The sequence below is a fragment of the Indicator indicator genome, chromosome 4, assembly GCF_027791375.1.
Source record: "Indicator indicator isolate 239-I01 chromosome 4, UM_Iind_1.1, whole genome shotgun sequence".
NCBI lineage: Eukaryota > Metazoa > Chordata > Aves > Piciformes > Indicatoridae > Indicator > Indicator indicator.
Window position 1 is genome coordinate 6262141 of NC_072013.1, and position 19659 is coordinate 6281799.

Here is a 19659-nt window from a genome sequence, read left to right on the forward strand (position 1 = left end):
GCTTTGAGGCAGCTTGGCAGACATCTCAATCAGCCTCCTAAGGACAGGTCCTGCAAACCCTTGCAGGAAAAACCGGTCCTGTCCAATGTTCAGACTTCCACTCTGCTGCCCTTCCAGCACAACCCACCCAAAGGGTCTGAGGGCCTGCTCAGCACCAGGACTGGTTTCAGCTGAAATGCTTGCAGCAGTACATGCTGGCACCCAGGCAGAGACTTGAGGGGCCTCATCTGTCAACAGCCCATCTGCTAAGACAGCTGTAAATATGTACCAGTCCACATTCCTCCCAGCTTTAAATCTGCAATTTTCACTGAAGCTAAATGGAGGATGAACTTGGTCCCCAGTGCTTCTATCAGCTACCATTGCAAATTGTCTTATCATCTTTTGTCCTGACATGAGGCAAATAAGAAACAACCCACACTGTTATCAACAGATAAATCATCTCTTATTTGAAATGGTTGCCACCTTCCACCAGGACCAGCTGCTTCTCTTCAGCTACAACACACTGGAGGACCTTGGGCTGGGGAGATTTTAGACATTTAGAAAGGGATAAGATCATATTTAATCCAGAAACTTTGCTGGCCTTCTGATCTGTTAGAAATCAGACATATTACAACAATGTTTTAAGTAATGTCCCCACTTGTGGGTTAAAACACCAGCATGGACTCTAAGCCACTTGTTTGCTCCATGCAGCAATGCATGAGTCAAGGAAGCAAAGCTCACTGAAGCCACAGTAGACTTGCTTTATCTCGGGTGAGTTCTGGTCTGTTGTTTGTTTTTAAACCCAAAATGTGGTTGTGTAATTTGGCAGGATGAGTTTCCCTGTGTTTGCTCTGAACAACAAATATCACTGCCCTGATACTTCCCAGAATGTCCCCTTCAATAGCCTTCTACTTCCCAGGGGCTTCTCTGCTAGATGAGAGCACATACCAGCTCTGAAGACCCAGCATCTACTTCATGCCTCCTTTTTGAGATGGGATCTCAGGCCTCTCCTGTTTAATGCTGTCACAGACTCATACAAACGCCTCCTTTGATGGGCAAGAAGTCACAGTGTCCGGGACAGGATGTTATTTGTCCTTCTTCATGGACGAGTGGCAAGTGTGTCCCCTCAGCACTGCCAACTGAACTATCCGAGAAGGTAAAGGTCACCTTAGGGCTTCTCTTCTTCCCATGTCATGGTGTCACATTTCTGCAAGCTGATTTTATGTATCCTCCAGGAACAGTCTCCTGACGCCTTACACTAATCCCCTGCAGGTCACACCACCTAGACCTCACTGTGAGACTACAGCAGAAAGCCAGAGTATGCATGTGTGTGTGTGTGTGTAGAAGCTAGTATTGCTAAGAATACTGACAGGAGAATTTCACAGCAAGAAGCAAATACAACAGCCTTTCACCACTGGCAACACAGTGGGGAAAAAGGTTTTTTTAACTGCAGGATAGCTGCTACTGTTTTTCCTTAGTCCATATTAAAACTGGAATCAACAACTTCTAATTCATGTGAAGGTGTAGGAAGAGAAGGCCAGAAGGAGCTTACACTCTGATGGAAACAAACTGCAGAAGAGTTTGGAGAATTCAGTTTCAAGAGGGCTCTAACAGGAAGGAAGCATGTCCTGAGATAAGGAATCCCACAGTCCCTCACAACAAATTCTCGTTGCCTAGAGTCCCACTAGTGAACCAGCCTAGAGCTCAGGATCAGTGCCTCATGTACGAGTGCTGTTGAACAAGACTTCAGAGTAGACTATCAAAGTTGTTTTGGTAATGAGCTCAGTCATTAATTGGAGCCATCACAGCTGAAATAAATAATTCAGGGTCTGCAGATGAAGCATGTCTCCATGTCTAGTGACCAAAATTGAATTTAGGAAAATGAGCACCCAAAAATCACAGTTACTGTTGACAGCCTTGGGGAATAGTGAGATATCTACTGCCTGTACCTGTACCAACAGGATTCACTATGGCTGTGGAGAAGTTGGTGAATCTGCACAAACTCTCTGCTTGATGTACACAGACCTTCTTCTGGATAAGAGCACAGGCCAGCAATTCAGGGAGATCGGTTTTATTCCTGTCTTTGCCTCTGATCTGCTGGGTAATGGGGAGGGAAGAGAGGTCACTTTCTCTGTATTTTGTACCCCATCTACAAAATGGTCCCTCAGTCTCCTCTGCAGAGTGCTATGAGATCTACTGACAAAGTATCTTGCCAAAGAGCTAAGTATCAATAGTGTTCCCCTCAAAATGCCACAACCATGTCTGCATAGGTGATCAAATTAAAAAATTAAGTTGACAGTTTCCTCGAGCACTGAATGGCAAAAAGGAAGGACAATTACACCAAACCTCAGTATGAAAGCATTCAACCAGAAAACAGCCTTTCACCTTTCTCCAATATCACCTTCAGCAGATCTGCTGGGGGACGTTAGCAGCCACCACAGCAGAGCCACGAGCAAGGGATTAAGGTCCAGGTATCTCTGCGTCCAACCATGTGTGAACAAGAAAATATAAGTGGGAGAAAAGGATAACGACCTTCCCACCAAACAGGAGTGGAACAGCAGAGAGGGCAGTGGCAGCAGCAGCAGCATCTGGTAGCTGTTTGGGACAGAGCACCAACCCAAGCTTGACCAAGACACAACCAGCTCTGGCCTTCACATGAACACACACACACACCCCTTGCCAGAAAATGCCCAAAGACCCCCAAGAGAAGAAATGCACAGTGTTTTCCGCTGCTCAGTATCATGACATCACTTTGGAGGACCATTCCCACCAATCTAAGCACACACTCAGAGACAGCCTGAGGCTCATGGTGACCCCATAGAGCAGCCACAGCACTGCACGGAGCAGCCTTGGGGCTCCTCTGGGGAGACGCAGTCAAGGAGAGGAAACATGCAACTTGCATACAATATCCTGTCCAAATCCTAAAAGAAAATTAAAATTCTCACTGCCTATCCAGGCAGGCTTAATAAGTTTGTCTCCAGCAGTTTCTGCACAAATGGAGGAGACAGCCCTTCTGTCACTGAGAGCTCTGCCTAACACAAACACATGTAAATGACTGTGTGTTAAAAGTTCAGCCATACTGGCTTTGTGAAAAGGCTTGCAAGGCACTTAATACTACAGCACCTCTCAAGACCTGATTTCTTCCTGAGCCACAGAAAATACTCTGAGAACTACAGACTCATGGCACTGGGCTACACCTCTGGTAGCCTTCAGGACCTGCAAGTAATTGAGCAACCAGCAACAAAGGCTAGTAACAAAATGGATCTCTTGACTTACACCTTAACTCGGTATAGCTGCTGCAGGTGACATGGCCACAGCACAATTCAATTAACTGGCATATCAATTAACTGGCATATCAATTAACTACTGGTAACTTGCAAGACCTAGATAAATTTCCATACGAATCTAAACAGTTTTAAACAGAGAAAACAATTTAAACAGAGAAAATTCCAATTAAATTTAATAACTTGCTGGGAGTTCCCTTTATTATGCAAAATTAAAATCCCTTAAAACCCAATTCATTTTTTGCTCCTGGCTCTTAGTGATTTCTTTATTGCTTGGACATGACAAAGCAGCTGGGTCAATCACTCTTCTACGTTTTCATACCTCTAAGAATCTAAGATTTATCTCTGTTTCAAATCATTTAATAGAAAAGTGCTCAGTTATCTTGGGAAAAAAAAAAACCAAATCCAAAACTATGTTTTGTCTTGATTTTTTTAGCATTTCCTTGTAGTCAACAGGAGAGCCAGGACTCTGCTTCAGCTGCTAAGGTCATATCTGACCCTCACTGGAGCAGGAGCTCAAAAATAACAAATATGTTGAAAAAGAGGCAGCATAACCAAATATTTGAGACCTGATCAATTCCCTTCTCAACAGAGGACCTTGTTCAAGATTGTACTATCCGACACCCACACACATCCATCCATCCGTCCATCCACACGCTCTGCATGGACCGTATTTCAATAATATCAACATTGCTTCAAGCCTCCTTATCTCAGCCTGCCTTCTCTTGTGCTCCCACCCAAACGTGAGTAAGGAAACTTTGACCATGTTAATCTAGAAAGGATCACAGAGGCAATAAGCAAGTCCCGGAGGCAGGATCAATTTCCCTCTCATTCTGTATCATTTGCATCAACTCATCTTTTCTTAATCCCATGTATTTTAGGGAAAGCCTCTTCTAAACAACCCTGAGATAGTTTATCTTGCTAGATTTAAGTGAAGACCCCTTCTCCATTTAGTTTTGAGGGCAAATACTTATCCTTGGCCCTAGGGTTTTAGTAGCTGGCACTTCCTCCCCTACAGTTTAATCTCAAGGATGCTGTGTAACCCAGGGCCCCTCAGATTAATCTAGCCACTGATACATTTCAGGAGGCCAGCCTACAAACTACTTACAGGTTGCCTGCTGCTGCAGAATGCAAACTGAAGTTTTTTAATTTATGTCAGAGAATGAGCTGAGAGCATGAAGTGAAGCTTTTACTCCTCTCCAGTTTACACTGATCTGTGCTTCTTTGTGGCTGCAGGTTTGCAGACCTTTATCACACATGCATAGCCACTAGAAAACTTAGCACTCTCAGGCCTTTGCAAGATGCTGTTAATTCATTTCCTTCCTCCAGGAGTTAAAAATCTTTCCAAAGTCACTCCATGAGGAGAATGGCTAGCTTAAATCAGCAAAGGAGGCAGAACTCCATCCATGAGCAGCCCCGGCGCCAGAATGGAAACTAGACCCCAAATGTCCATTTTCCTAAGCTAGGGCTTAATCAGTAGGCTGGTGTGGGGAGCACATAACTGCTCACTGCTTTTTTGCCACTCTGTCCTAAGCATTGTCTATTGACCATATTAGTCTTCATCTTTTCTCCTCTGTTCTGCACCAGGCTTTGTGGACTCTTGATTCCCACTTCAGTTCACAGAGGAGGTCAGTACCTCATGGTGGATTCCCCACTGCGGCAAGGCATTTAAGAGGAAGGGCTTTAAATATGCAGCCAGGCAACCTCCTGGCTATTTGGTGACCCAGTGTCTTCATACAGCCTTATACCAAGTGACACAATGACTAGTCACTCATAAACCACCCTCTGAGTCAGCAAAACTGTCCCAAACACCTTACCCACCCATAATCTCAAACTAGGCTCACCAAAACTAGATAGTGCTTGGTTGGAATAGGACAATCATGGGTCTAAACTCCAAATTCAGGCTTGAGTCACCTCAAATTTGTTTGTAGCCTAAATGTTTGCTAAAAAAATTATTTTTCTGCATTCACATTTAGAAAGCAAAACAGGAAGAAGAGAATAAAACCACCCGTTACTGCTTCCAGGTTTCTGCAGCTGCTTCCTCGCACCTCTGAGAAAAGTCAGCAAACTGCACCAAGTGATTTGTGTTCACTGAAAATAAAGGCCAAGGGCTGATGACTGAAAACTACCTCCACATGTTTCCAGCCCACAACTCCATTCCCAGAAGACCTAGAAATTTAAAATGAAACCTGGGAGTGAATAAAGGCAACCTGATGGTTGACATGATCTCCCTCCTTGTTAGGCTTATTAATTTGATTGAGTGCTATGTTGAGCCAGCTACACTAATTCTAGCTTCAAAAGAAATCAATTTCTGCTAGCCACATGGTCTCCATAGCCACTGTGGTTAGCAGACTTTGATCCCAGCAGTATTCTGCTGCAGAAGTGAAAATTACATTAATGCGTTACGTGTGGTCACAGTTTTAAGTACACCACAAATGTCTCATCTGTGCTCTAGGGCATCTTCTCTGGGTCACAAATCACAGTGTTAAGCAACCTACCCATACTTGTTTTCTGGACTGCCTTCATTTTCATTAGAGTCTGTCCCACAAGGACACATATGGTCCTGCTGAATGTGATTTGTTTTAACCCAAGTGAAGCAACTATGTGGGTATGCTCTGACCTTCTCTCACACTTTTCAAAGACAAAAAGAAGTCTTCTGTCAGCTAGAAAATGAAAGAAAGGGAGTACAGTTTGGAGTAAGATGGTTCATGGGCTTATTCTTTAGTACCCCAAACTTGCTGGCTTTTTGCTGATGGAACTTCTTTAAGTAGGAGGAGTCTTTTTTTTCTTCAAGATAATGGGTACTACCTAGCTGAAGGAAGGTAGTATTTTAGGTAGGTAGTCTACTCACAGGAGATGGGAACCACACATCTGACATCTCTAGAGAAATCAGCTTTTAATATATTAACATCCTTTCTGGGTACTGTATTGGGAGGCTTGGTACAAAGATTTCCTTTGATGCCAGTTGCAAGTCTGCACAATTCTTCCTTTGGTGGCTCAAATGATTAGGTGTTAACAAGAGGAACCTAGGCACCTAACACTAGGAAGTTTTGGCACCAGGCTCACACCCCCTCTCCCTGCTCCGCTAAGGGATTTTTCTCATTCCTCCCTGATGTTAACAGCAGGTAGTTAAAGCAATTAGACATTATCACCTCTCTGGTCTTCTACTTCCTAGCTTTGTATCACCTACTTCGTAGACAATAAAAGAGCTGAATTAACAGGACCGGTGCAGACTGTTTCTGCTTCCCTTTATTCTGTATGAGAACACTGGGTCACGGAGCCACATGGACAGGCTGTGAGCTGCAGTGCTTCAGACCGTTACTGCCAATTGCCACGGTATTTTACAAGGGGAAAAACCACCTGTGGTAAAAGCATAGACATACGGAGATCACACAGAAGGTGATGTAGGGAATACGGATAGCCCATAGGGGCATAAAGCCTGGAAGGATTTTGCAAGTCCAGCAGAATGGCTTGCAGCTGTGCCTGTGCTATGAGCGAGCTGCCACATGGGCCTGCAGGTTGCACAGGCAGCCTAGGGACACAGGTATGATGTTCCTGTGAAAATAAAGCCTCATGTCTACTGAGGAGCTCCTGACTACCTGGGAATAACTGTTGTAAACTTTTCATTTAGGGATTGCTATAAACTCCTGTGCACTCTACATTCGGTGTTCATAAAGAGGCTTTCCCTTATTTGCCCAGACAGGTAAATGTTCACTTTTTTTCTTCTTTCTCTACTCTAACTCTCCATGAACCCTTAGCTTTAATACAGGACCTCAGAGGATGACATATTTTTCTCTTATCCCCACCCAGTATTTCTAAGCCTCACTTTGTCATTCCCAAGAGGGATGGTGCAAGAGCTTTGAGCTCTTAAATCCTGCTGTCGGTTCTTGCCTGAAAGAGGTAAGTAGAGAAACAGATGGAAAGCTGAAGGAGCCTGCCCCTTGTCATCATTCACCTGTAATGGATGCAAAATGTGGGGTTAAGAACCAAAACTACAGCCAGAAACAGAAACAAAAGGAGTACTTACACAGTTTCATCATTCTTGAACTCCAATTCCCCGTAAGAGTCTTCAAAGTCTTCTCCACCTCCTTTTGCTGTTCCTTCTACTGTCCTAAATGGCACTATCACTGTACCCCGAGCACCTGATGTCCTTAGGACTTTGACTTCCATCACACCAATGCTCTCACTGACATGTATAACATCACACTCAAATGTGAAGATGCCAGCGTGGTCATCATCCAGTATAGTCACTGTGGCCACACAAGGAGAAGCCAACATGGCCTTTGGGTATGGGCAGTTACTGAGCTCTGGAGGTTCTTCACTCTCCACTACACGGAGGTTACTGAGCCGTACAAAGAAATGCTCATCTTCTTCAAAGATGTCATCGTCGATAATTCCCACTGAGAACTCCTTCTGGGTCTCCCCTGATTTCAAGACAACAGTCCCCTCTGTGAACTCGTAGTCAGCACCAGCATTGGCAGAGCCATCCTCTGTTTTATAGTCCACATAGATGGTCTTGGACATGTCCCCTCCTTTCCGCACCACAGTCAGGAGAACAGCACCACAGTTCTCCAGACACTGGTAGGAGCACGGGTCAAAATAAACTTTGGAGATGAATTCCTCAGGTTCATCTGGCCGCACCTCATGCAAGCTGGTGCTCTTCTTGGCTTGCTCAGCTGCATGCTTCTTCAGAATATTGCCAGCCCCTGTCATCATTCTCGTAGCTTGAATGCGATAAAAGGCTCTGCTTTTCTGCTGGTGAGACAAGGCGTAGTAGTTAGCCATCTCTACCAGCTGGTCCAAGTCCTTTTCTGGGTGCTTTTGCTTCAGGTCCTTAAGGATCCGGATCATCTCTTTGCGAGATTCATCTACCTCCTTTCCCTCCATAGTCACTAAGTTTCCATCTAGAAAGTGGGAGTTCATCATCTTGCCATCCATCTCAATTCCCTTAGGGTGATCACCTTCTGACTCTATGATAATGCCCCTGTGCTTGTCAGTACGGTACTTTTTGTGCATGTACTTATAGAAAAGCAGACGTCTATCTGCTATCCAAGCCAGAAGGACACAAAGTGGAAAGAAGAAAAGTGTGAGCAGACCTTCCCAGACTTGAACCACACCTGGAGAGAAGACAGCAAGGATCATGTACAACCAGATGTAAGCAAAGATGCTCCACGCAGCTGTGACAAAGAAAACCCTCAGGTGTTTTATCTTTCTGGTTTCCCCATCGGGGATCACATAGACACAGATGGCAATGATGATAAACATATTGAAAGCAGCACTGCCAACAATTGTAGATGGCCCCAGGTCTCCAGCTACAAATCCATGCCCACACACTTCTATCAGAGACAGAAGGATCTCGGGAGCAGAGGAGCCCAGAGCCATGAGGGTCAAGTTGGAAACAGTTTCGTTCCAAATCCTAATGGTGGTCGTTGTGGTCTCTCCATTGGGTTTCTTAATTGTGATTTCTTTCTCTTGTGATGTAATGACCTCTATAGATGCCATGAAACGATCTGCAATGATGGAGACTCCAAGGAACATGTAAATCAGTGCTACAAAGTACACGATAACACGGGCAATTTTGTCCCCAAGTGATGGGTTTTCTGGATACCATATTGGCAGAATAACACCTTCCTTGCAGTCAAAAGATCCTGAACACGAGCTGTTTTGTACTGAACTGGTTGAGTCTCCCGTCAGGCCAGCATCCACCTGCAAACCATGCAAAAACAGCACAAAAGTAACCAGCCCAAAATGGAGGAAGGCTGAGGTGACAGGCTGCAAGCTTAACCACGCCATACACAAGATGCAGCTTCCACTCTGTAGATCCAAAAATGCCGAGAACCTGAAACAAACAAAACAGAGAGGGGGGAGGGAAGCATGAGAGAAAAGAAAGATGTAACATTTACCCAAGTGCACTTCAGTATCTCATCACTGAAGAGTACTTGTAGAGATGCCTGGATTGTCTCTCTGTCACTTTGAAGAAGGTTTTTAGCAGGGGCTCTAACAAGCTGCTTTGTTTACATGCCCAGCACATGAAGATCGATTGATAGAAAAGTAACTCAGAGGAGAAGTATGTATGTATATAATGGCCCACTCTTGACCTACAGCATGTGCAATAGGAGTACTGAGTGCTCAGCTGCCACTCACCTAACCGTGACGTGGAGTACTCCAGTACACAGCACTTCAGCTCAGCACAAGAAACCAAATCTGAAGCCTCCCTTGTCTCATCACCTGGGAGATGATACAAGCCAAGGAATCGCTAGCAACACAAGAAGCACTATTTAAGACCAGGGAGCAACTCCAACTGAAGTCCATTTGTAGGACCTCATTCAGTTATGAATTATGGAGTACCTGAGCGGCCAAACCATCACCCCAGTCAGCCCCTCCTAATAGGCTGCAGAGACTACGAAAGTGTCCCAGGGTTCCCTTAAGCTTTTGAGGTACAGGACTTCCACATTAGGAGGTGAAGATGTCAGTCCAGAAGTAGGACAGAAGGCCACTTTTCACTAGCCTTTCCATTGCCATCTGGATGATTGCATTTTACATCAACGTTCCTGCTTTTAAATGGTTGCAGAAACCCACAAAACCACGGCAGTTAGGAAAAAAAGCTGTGCTCATGAGTGCAGAAGATAGAGCAAAATGCATATACCCACCAACATTCCCTCTGCATGCCGAAAAAATGGGCATATTTTCAAATGCCCTCTAAAATGAAAGTAATCTCTAACCTAAAATACCATGAAAAAATAAAGGGTCTGATTGATGCATCACACAGATTTGGCATATGACTGCCCAATAATGCTTTCTATTACTTATGGACTACATTGCTGCAGGGCTTGCACCACTTAAAGTTGGATTCTAAACCCTTCACATTGTCACGGATCACACTGTTCTCCTCCTTTTATAACAGGCCTCTGGAAGACTTTGGTCTCAGGCTTAGCTGACAAATCACATTTGTGAGTCCAGACACAGCCAAGTATCTCGCAGGAAACATCAAACTTAATAGTGACATTATCTACAGCACTTGGAAGGTTCAAGAGCCTTCACTAACTTTCATTGAGGCTTGTACTGCCAAATCATTTCCGCTACTATAACTATCTAAATCTTGGGCATAAGTCAAATGAAGTCACTGAGGCTCCCTCTGAGGTCAGAGGAAAGAGACAGTTGCTTCCAGGGGATGATCCTTCCTGTTCCACCCTGTTCTGACCCAGAAGATGTACTTAAGACACTTGTCTCCAGAAAGGATTTTGTCCCTTCCCATCTCTCTCCCTGGTCTCGAGAGTGCGCCTAGTCAGTCACTCTAGAGCAGATGCCTAACCTTCAGATGGCAGCAGTTTGAAGAGATGAACTGGCCCCTGAACACTTATAGGGAGGTCCCTCCCCACTCCTTTCCATTGTAAATATTCCAGGCAACATTTTAATGCTATCGGCATTAACAAATGCATCTCAAGCAGCTCTTTTATCATCATGTTGTGTTGCTCGCCTCTTTCCAAAAGCGGGTGCAATCTTCCCAATATCAACAAAAAACATTTTCAGCTTTCAGATAAAAATCTATAAAGACAAGCAAAACAGGAAGGAAAGTGTGAGCAAGGACTACAAATGAATAAAAACTGCTCCTGATGAAGCACAGCAGAGGGGAGAGAATTGATTATGCAGTACCAGGATCACAAATCCATATCTGACACCCTTGATGTGAAAAAACAATCACACATCTCCATGCTACCTGAACTAATTCAGAAGAGTGGGATTCTCCCACATTAGCCTATTTGCCTTCTCTCTCCAGCACCTGCTTATCTGCCTGTCTCCCCAAGGCCCAATGCCTGATCCCCAGGCCCGTGGGGATCAGAGGGACCTCAGCCCCAGGGAGAGTTGTTAGCCAGCCCCAGCATAGCCACCCCCCAGCCTTGAAGTCTCATTTAAACGCTTCACTGCCTGCATAGCCCAGGGTCATGAGAAGGACTCAGCTATGCAGCACGTACAATTTGGGTTCAGTTTGACACTCTTGTTTTGTCTTCCTTCCCACTCCACATGGTGCTTTACCAGATTTCTGGCTGAGGGGTGTTGGGAAATCCCTGAGAGAGAGACAGTGAACATGTGCAAAGTAACTATGAGCAGCAAGCCCAAGATCTCTGGGCTGCAAGGCAGATGTGTGCACATACACAGTAAAGACGACACATTCCAGGTGCCTCTGACTCAAGGTGCACAGAGACCAACTGCACAAGCACAGCAGCTCCAAAACCACCCTGAGCACATCAGATCATCCTTTTTTATACTGCAATTGCTGGCAGGTATCCACCAAGCTCTTGGCACTTCCAGCTCCCACTTCACCATATGTGATGGTGGGAAACTGTCTCTTTAATTCTTCATCTCAGAGTTCAAAAAGAGAAAGCTAAAGAGTGTAAATAAGTTACCACTGAGTGTAAGAAAGCAAAATACTGATTGTTCTAAACACTTCCATTGGATAGATAGAAATGTTTAAGAACTATTACCCAAAACAAAGTGGGCACTCTGCACATTCTGCGTTCGGCAGTGGGGGCAGTTGCTGGGCTGTCTGGCTGCTGTTTCTTCTTCTCTTCTGGCTGAAGATAACACACTGACCTTGGCAGCTAAGTTAACAACTTTCTGCTTTAACTAACTCTGCTTCTCTGTCCAGGGGGGTCTGGGGAGGAAGCTCCTGGGAGAGAGAGAGGCCCCTTTGGGAAAGGTCCCCTTTGGGGCGAAGCAAAGGGATCTTGGTTGTGCTTTTCTGTTGATTGTATATATTTGTAAATGTTGTGAATTGTGTATATTTGTACATATTCATTGCATTTCATCATAGATCGTAGATCTGCTTGTAAATACAGCTTTCATTGGCTTCCAGACTGAGCTAGGCTGGTTATTGGTGGTGTGGGGGGAATTTCAGCTCACACTGACACACCATACAGCAGCCAGTAGGTGCTGTGTCTTCCAAGATCAGCCATGTAGAAACAACTGACAGAAAGAGAGGAGCCTACATGACTCAAAGCAACTAAATTTGGTTTTTTAAAAAAAATTATTTAAGGGTCTAAGTATGACTTAAATTCAGTCTTGTCTAGGAATAGTACAATGACTAAACTGCCCTCTGAAATAAATCAGGCCCCTCTCTCTGGGACACTCAGCTTCTGTAATGAATACTATCTGTCTGCTTTCTCTAATGCCATGATGGTTTCTGATGCAAGCCATTCTTTAGCACACTCTGGGACCTCACCAATCTTTCTTCCCTTTTTAATTTGATTTTGAGCAGAGGATTATTTTACTATTATTCCCCAAAATAATTGCATTTTATTTCAAAACCAACCTCTACCATGGTAGTCTCTGTTTATGTTTTCACACCACCCAAACTCAGGCTATGGGTTGTAGGCTAAAATCTCAAGGGTTTAGGAATGATTCTCTTCGCTGGTTTTCACTTGCCTAGACAAACAATTTAATGTTCAGTGAAGGTCAAAATCATTTTCTAAAATGAAATAGTGATGACCTGATCCTGAAATTCTTTGATACAGACACAACTCCCCAATGGAATCAACAGGAACTTTGCCCACAGACACACTTGTCTAATAAGATCTTAATATGTGCTCATTAACACGAAAAGCATTAACCTAACCAATCAGAGAACCACAGTGAAGCATTCCTACTGTCATTCTCCCCTTGGTAACTGATGCAGAAGTGCTTTGCAACATAGAATAAAACTATGAAATTTTAAAACTGCTGTTAATAAAACATTGAGGTAACAGTTTTAACATTCAGGTGACAGAGGACAGAAGAGTTAAAACTCACTCTGTAGCTCTAGGTCAGCAAGGTTGCTTATATAAGGTTCAAGTTGTTCCTCAGATACATCTACTGAACTCAGTCCAGAAATCACCAGAGGGGCCACATCTCCCACTCCTCAGCTCTAAGTAGCAGCATTGATGTCAGCAGGGCTAACTGTGACAGGAGCCACCCTTCAGTGCAATTCCTGGTCTGAGGACTGAGCCTCCAGGCAGGCTTGCAGTACAGTCCTGAGTCACTGCTAGTCACCCAGGAGCCATCACAGTGTCACTCCTCTGATGCCAGAGCAACAAAACACACCCACGTCTGGTGCAGAGAGGTGTTGCTCCAGCAACATCACTGCCCTGGCCCTGTGGGAAGCAACTATAGGCTGCAGCTACAATGGAAAGGCAATTGCTGTTGGGTGATCTTTGGCTTTACACCACAAGGATCATAATTACCACTACCTATTTGCTATCAGACATAATTTTCTCCCACAGGTCTCTCCCTCAATGTGCCATCACACTGAATACATGCAAATAAGGGCAATGGTAGTGAGGGACCATATAGTGTCCCCTCTCTGATAGGATAAGTTCAAAGTGTTCAATTAATGCAAAAGAGAGACAATATGATGCAAGCACCACTGCACCAGAACGAGCTAGCATTCAATAGCAAAGTTCTGGGAAGACACATAGCAGCTATTTTAGCAGGGGGAACTCCTCCTGCAAGAGTTGACAATGGCCATGTGAACCATGAATCCATAAATAGAACCCATAAATAAAAAGATCAGTTCTTAAAATACTTTTGGAGACATGGACCAAGCTTGTCACATTTAAACCTGCAATATAAAATTAATTTTCGACAACTACAAAGCTCCTTACATCCTTTATAACAGCTGAGTTTCAGAAGACTGATGGTTTGCCTGTTGTGGTAGGTGAGGTAGAAAAATGGGAAGGTTATACTGATCCCTTAGAATTTAGCTTCTTGTATACAGCTGTTCATATGACTGTAAAGGCAAAGATATTTGCAAAAAAGAAAGCTTCACCACAAGAAATCAAACCAGGAGGCAAAACAGCAATGATGGCTGCTAACATGTAAGTTCCACACACCAAATTGCCAGTGAATACAAAACCAAGGGTGGATCTCTAAATCCCTGTTAATTTCTTAGTTAGGTAAAATTTTCCTTAAACCATCATACAAACCTTTAGATTTGACCTGTACATAAGATTAGGTTGTCTGGCACCTCCCTTTCCTTCTCCTCTCCCTCCCAACTCCCAGATAAATCAGACACACAAGTACATCTGTGGCCACATATCCTCCCTCCCCTGACACCAGACTAGCCAGGAAAGGCTCCTGATTAGATCTGAGAATGGGGTGAGCCCTGCTCGGATGCGGGTGCTGCACGAGGGTCAGACAGAGATATCTCAAGATCAAGAGTTTTGTCTGTTTGACAAGGATCTGTCTCATAACAGAGCGGATACAGCACTGCTGTTAGTGTCACAGCCCTGCTCCAAAGCTAGAGAAGCCAGAAAATAAGGTCCAGTTTAATAACAGGGCTTCACATCCCTTGGCTCCAAAGCACATAAAACCTTTTTGATTGAGCACATCTGGGGTTTTTTGATAACAGCTTTTTTTTTTTTTTAATAACAGCCAAAGAACACAAATAACCCAGTTTTCACAGAAGAGATATTATACCTAATTCACACTCCTCCCTCCCCCAAAATAGAAGTACATAATACATAGTACAAAGTACATAATACAAACCAGAGCATATTTCTCAATTGTCTCCATTCAAACACTGTTGAGCCTTTTGCTCATCACTACAAAAGTAGCACCCAGCGTGTAAGCTAAGATATACCTGCAAGCCAAAAGCCAGAGCAGTGTAATTAAGAGTCATTTGGTCAGATAAATGCAACTTTCCCAACATGGGGCAGGCATTAAACCATCACATGGATGGCATGTGCCTAAACCAAGGACCCCAAGCTGGTTTTATGCAGGATATTGCACAGCAATCCCTATTACCTCAGCTGCTAGGTTTTATGAGAGAAAAGGCACTGTAACTTATGCTTGGGCCATGACAGGTCCCCACAGTCTGGCTCCATGGAAAAGTTATGGTGGGGAGCCATAGGTGCTTGTTGCTTTGCACTTGACAGTAAACATGCCAGAGCCCAGAATTAGCTGCCTACAGAATAACCCCCTTGGGCAGGTGTCAAAACCAGCATTTTTCCTTCTGTCAAGATCATGCAAAGAGCTACCATAGAAAAACGCAGGTCTTTTAATATTTGCTAGCTGGTGTCTACTAATTGAGCAGTTCCTACCATTCTGAAGTGGTAAATGGATGTTGATTGACATAAGGACTCAAATCTACCAATTCCTCACAGAAATGCAGCAGTGATGGGATTCACTTACAATCCGTGATCCCAGAGGCTGATGCAAACAGAGCACAAGGCTGTGTACAGCTAGGAGCAGCTTCCAAACACTCAACTTGCCCTAGGGACTGGTCCATGATGTTTTTTCTGTATTTTAGTATCTGTGAGGCTCCTGGAGAAGCAGTGTCATAAACAGCTAACCCATAAAGATGCCCATACTCAACTGTCCCCTTCCAACACTGCACTGGCTGCACTTGACTGGTTGGGCATTTTATTTCCTTGCTCTCACCCCAGATGAAAAAATATCTGTACAGGGTATGTGGATACATATGGATATAGGAGCTACCTTTTATGCTCTGTGCACAGATATGTAAAGGAGGAGCAGCGGACACTGAAGGAAATCCTTTGGTGGGTGGCCACAGTCACGCTCTGAGAGCCTCCTTGGGAGCTGCCTTGCACTTGCTCTTCCATTGCCCACGCACACCCCTATGGCTGAGAATGCCCAGGCTAAGGGACAGTGAGTGCTATCCTTTCCTTTCTGCCAGAACTACAGCCTTTTTCACATTCAGAAAACAAAACCTGGTATTTAGGCTGACATAGAGATCAGTAGTGGCCATCCTCCTGCTTAAAAAGTAGTACTATTGCTCTGATACAGATTGCCCTCCCTCCCCCCCCCCCCCCCCCCTTTTCTTTTCATGCATATTACATAGTCCCACTGTTGTTTTTCCAGGACTTTCAAGTGGCCAGTTCACACAGGAGGTATCAGGGACCTCTAGAGGTCAGCTAGTCCAACCCCCATGATCAAGCAGGGCCACCACTTATAGCCAGCTGCCCATGGCCACGTCCAGGTGGCTTTTGTGTATCTGAAAGATATTCAGGATGGAGTCTCCACGACTTTTCTGAGCAACCTTTGCCAGTGCTGTCACCCTCACATTAAAAAAAAAAAAAAAAAAAGGAAAACCAGAACAGATACAGAACCCAAGCCTGCTCATGACAGCCACATCCAGAGTCAGTGCACGTGAAGCCAGAACAAACTCAGCCTGTGTACAAACCACACTAGTACCTCACTGTAGTGCTTTGGTGGCAACCACACTCAGATTTGGCCAAAAGTCACTGTTGCAATATTTTGGAAGTCACTGGGATGCCTCCATTGCACATTTAGAGGCAAATCTTCAAATGCCAATGTTTTTATTACATTTAGAGGCACAATTAGAGCCTTTAGGTACTTGAATAGCAGTGCACATCATTCCTTGCAGCCTGAGCAGCCCCAAATCAACATGGCAGATGCATTCTTCAGGCCCTGGATATTATGCCTATGATATAAAAGGCCCAGCAAAGAGGCTGAAACTCCTTGCTTTGTGGTTTAGGAGGCTAAGGGAAATAAAGAAGTGAAATTACTGGGTCACCCACTCAATAGCTCCCCTGCTTCTTCCACAGACTACAGCTGATAGAGACAACCTGGAGCAGCCACCTGACAGCACACAGGGTTGCAATGAGCACCAATTCCCCTTCAAGGCACTGGCTTTCATCAGTCTCTGTCTCACTGCTTTATACAGAGCAGCAAAGACCATTTGGGGAGCAAAGGGGAAGGGAAAAGAATTATTCCAGTGGTATGAGGAAAACTTCTTGTCAGTAAAAGACATTTTATGTACTGCCCATGGCAGCACACAGGGTGTGTTATTTACTGCTCCTGCTTCATGGACATATTATACTGCTGGTTCAGGTGCCACCATCAGAGTGCAACTTATCACCTAGTGACTTACAGCATCTTAGAGGAAAGATGACAGCAACAACTCGTGACACTTCTTTAGCACACGGGTGACAGATCTGCAACAGCTACAATTAAAGACCCTGGGATTTGTCATCAACAGTGAGTCTGCGTTGCAAAGCCAGTAGTTATTTGTAAACAGAGGCAGGCTAAGTGGTACACAAGAGGGGGAAAGGTGTTATAGTCATATCTCACTCTCTTTAGGTCCAAAATTAGTTAAGTAAAACAAGTTTTCTGATAGAAACCTTCACTTGAAGCAAAAAACACAAACCGTGTGATGCGACAGATTTGATGCAATAAGTAGCAGGGCAGGAAGCCCTTTCCTGGCTGGCTCATGGGTTCCTGGGACAGCCACCAGCCATCTATGCTGGGTGCTAAGCCCAGCAGCTGTGCCACACACTGCTCCCATCCTCCGGAATGGCACAGCTTTTTCCTTAACTTCTTCTCAAAGGAAAAAGTAAAAAAGAAAATTTCTGATTTTGTTGTTGTTGATCCAAATACAGAAAAAAAAAATGTTCTTACTAAAAGTGCCACATCACACACAGCAAAACTGTAAGGCCTCCACAAGCCTGTTCAGCCAGGCTCATTCCTGGCTTAGTGAGAAAAAGAGTACTGAAAAAGCGAATGGACGCAGAAGCAGCACAAATGGCACAGCGGAAGACCAGGGCGGGAGAGGAGGAGAAGGCAACTATCAGAAATCATCTTTGCTACTGCAGTGAAGAACAAGCAGTTGTCATTTGCCATGTCAGACTGAAGACTTCTACACTTTTCTGTGTAATGGGCACAGAAATGGGGTAGATGGGAAAGGCTCCTGCTCCATATCCAATTACCACAGGTTTTGCTGATTTCAGAACTCCTTAGACACGAGCCAGAAGAGATGTCTGGTCCATGCCCCTGCATTGTTCCCCTTGTGAACATTACTTCCTAGTACTTTGTCCAGCCCCGTTTTAAATTACCCACGTGATGGCATTTCTACAACTTCCCATAGAGACTCTGCCACAGTGTAATTTATCTCTGAGGTTATAGCTGTCTTCCTTATATTTAGGATGAAATTAAGAAAATTTATACTGTTTGTTCTCATTATCTTGTCCTTGGAGCACTCTCAACCATTCTCCTCCCTGTCTGAGATTTACATGCTTCAGATACTTGTAAATAGCTGTTCTCCTCCACAGTTATTCTTTGGCCAAAGCACACAAATTTATTTTAATCTTTATAAATTAGCCCAAGCTGCCCTTTAATAATTTATCTTCATCTCCTCTTGGTTCTCCATCTTCAAGGCAGTCAGAAGCAGCTGAGTATTTGGGAGAGAAGTACATCAGTGCCTGCTCCCACTGAAAAATAGCAGCAGATCTGCTCTTGTTGGAGCAGAAAAGCCGAGCCTGGGTGGTGGAGTCTTGCCCCTCAGCTCTGCTGCTGTACAGCAAATTTTCATGAGGTACTGGACCATTAGAAAGACTACATCAAGACTGATACGGAAAATCTCCCTGTGTTGTGCAGTTTGGAAGGTCTCTCCACCCATTTGCTGTGTCTCCAGCATGGTAGGGCTTGCATGAAGAGCACTGTGCTGCCTGGCTCGTGTGGAACGAAAGCAGAGCTTCTCAGTGCTTCAACCAGAAAGGCACAGTCTCCAGCGGAGAGGAGGGAAATACGCCGTAACGCACGCACTGCTTCTGCAGATCTGAGCGCAGCAGGAGGCATGAAAAATACACTGAGCTGTGGGCTATCCTCAGAATACCTCCCACTTCACTTAGAAGGTGCCAAACCCTGCAAATTCACCCATTTGAATACAGTTATCGAGTAAGATTTCACACAGCACCCTCACCATTTACCGACACGTATCCCCACATAGCTCTTATTGACAATTTAGATATCTTAATCCTTCGGTGTTTTTTCAGCAGCTAATTCTGCAACTGCTTTAAGAAAATAAACCCTCACATCTCCCATGATTAATTCATTTCTCCTAAGTCCAGGCTGTTTATTGCTCTTTGTTCATTTATGCACTAGCTGTTTACAGATTCTCTCTTAATATTAGCTCTGTTATTTGCCAGAGATTCAAGTCATATTTACCATATGGTAATTGCAGAGATGACATGGACAACAAACAGTGGAAGCCGAGCTGCTCCAGCAATTACAGTAAGTTGCAGCAACCTCCAGGCTATCTGCTGCCCCACCTTCATTTCTTCTCCCCCCCAGCCTCTGACACCTTTCTTCGTGGGTTACATAAAGCCATATACCACTCTGATGTCTATAGCAAACACAGATGGAGACTTTTTTCTTCACTATGGTATTACCAGAGAGGATTATTCACCTGTTTCCTTTCAGTCTGTGTTTCAGCAGCAGGTCTGCCCTCTCTGGCTGGTTGCCCCACTCTGTCCTGTCAAGGGTAGGTAATCTGAAATATCTTCTGAAGCTAGTCACTCTCAGTACTCACGTTTCCTCTGTCATTGTTACAACAGCACTAACTTTCTCCTCTGCCCCATCCATGGTCTCAGCGTGTGTCAGA

The 19659-nt window shown here is 44.5% G+C and overlaps 1 protein-coding gene across 10 annotated transcripts in view; it reads right to left on the reverse strand.

Moving 5' to 3' along the window:
• SLC8A3 (solute carrier family 8 member A3) overlaps window positions 1–9059 on the reverse strand; it is a 95870-nt gene extending 86811 nt beyond the window's left edge. For all 10 annotated transcript variants that reach the window (XM_054400174.1, XM_054400173.1, XM_054400171.1 and 7 more), the window contains exon 1: window positions 7291–9059. In XM_054400174.1, the coding sequence (XP_054256149.1) occupies window positions 7291–9056 (1766 nt within the window). In that variant the 5' untranslated portion in view covers window positions 9057–9059. The remainder of the gene's footprint in view (window positions 1–7290) is intronic.
• Between the last annotated feature and the right edge of the window lie 10600 nt (window positions 9060–19659).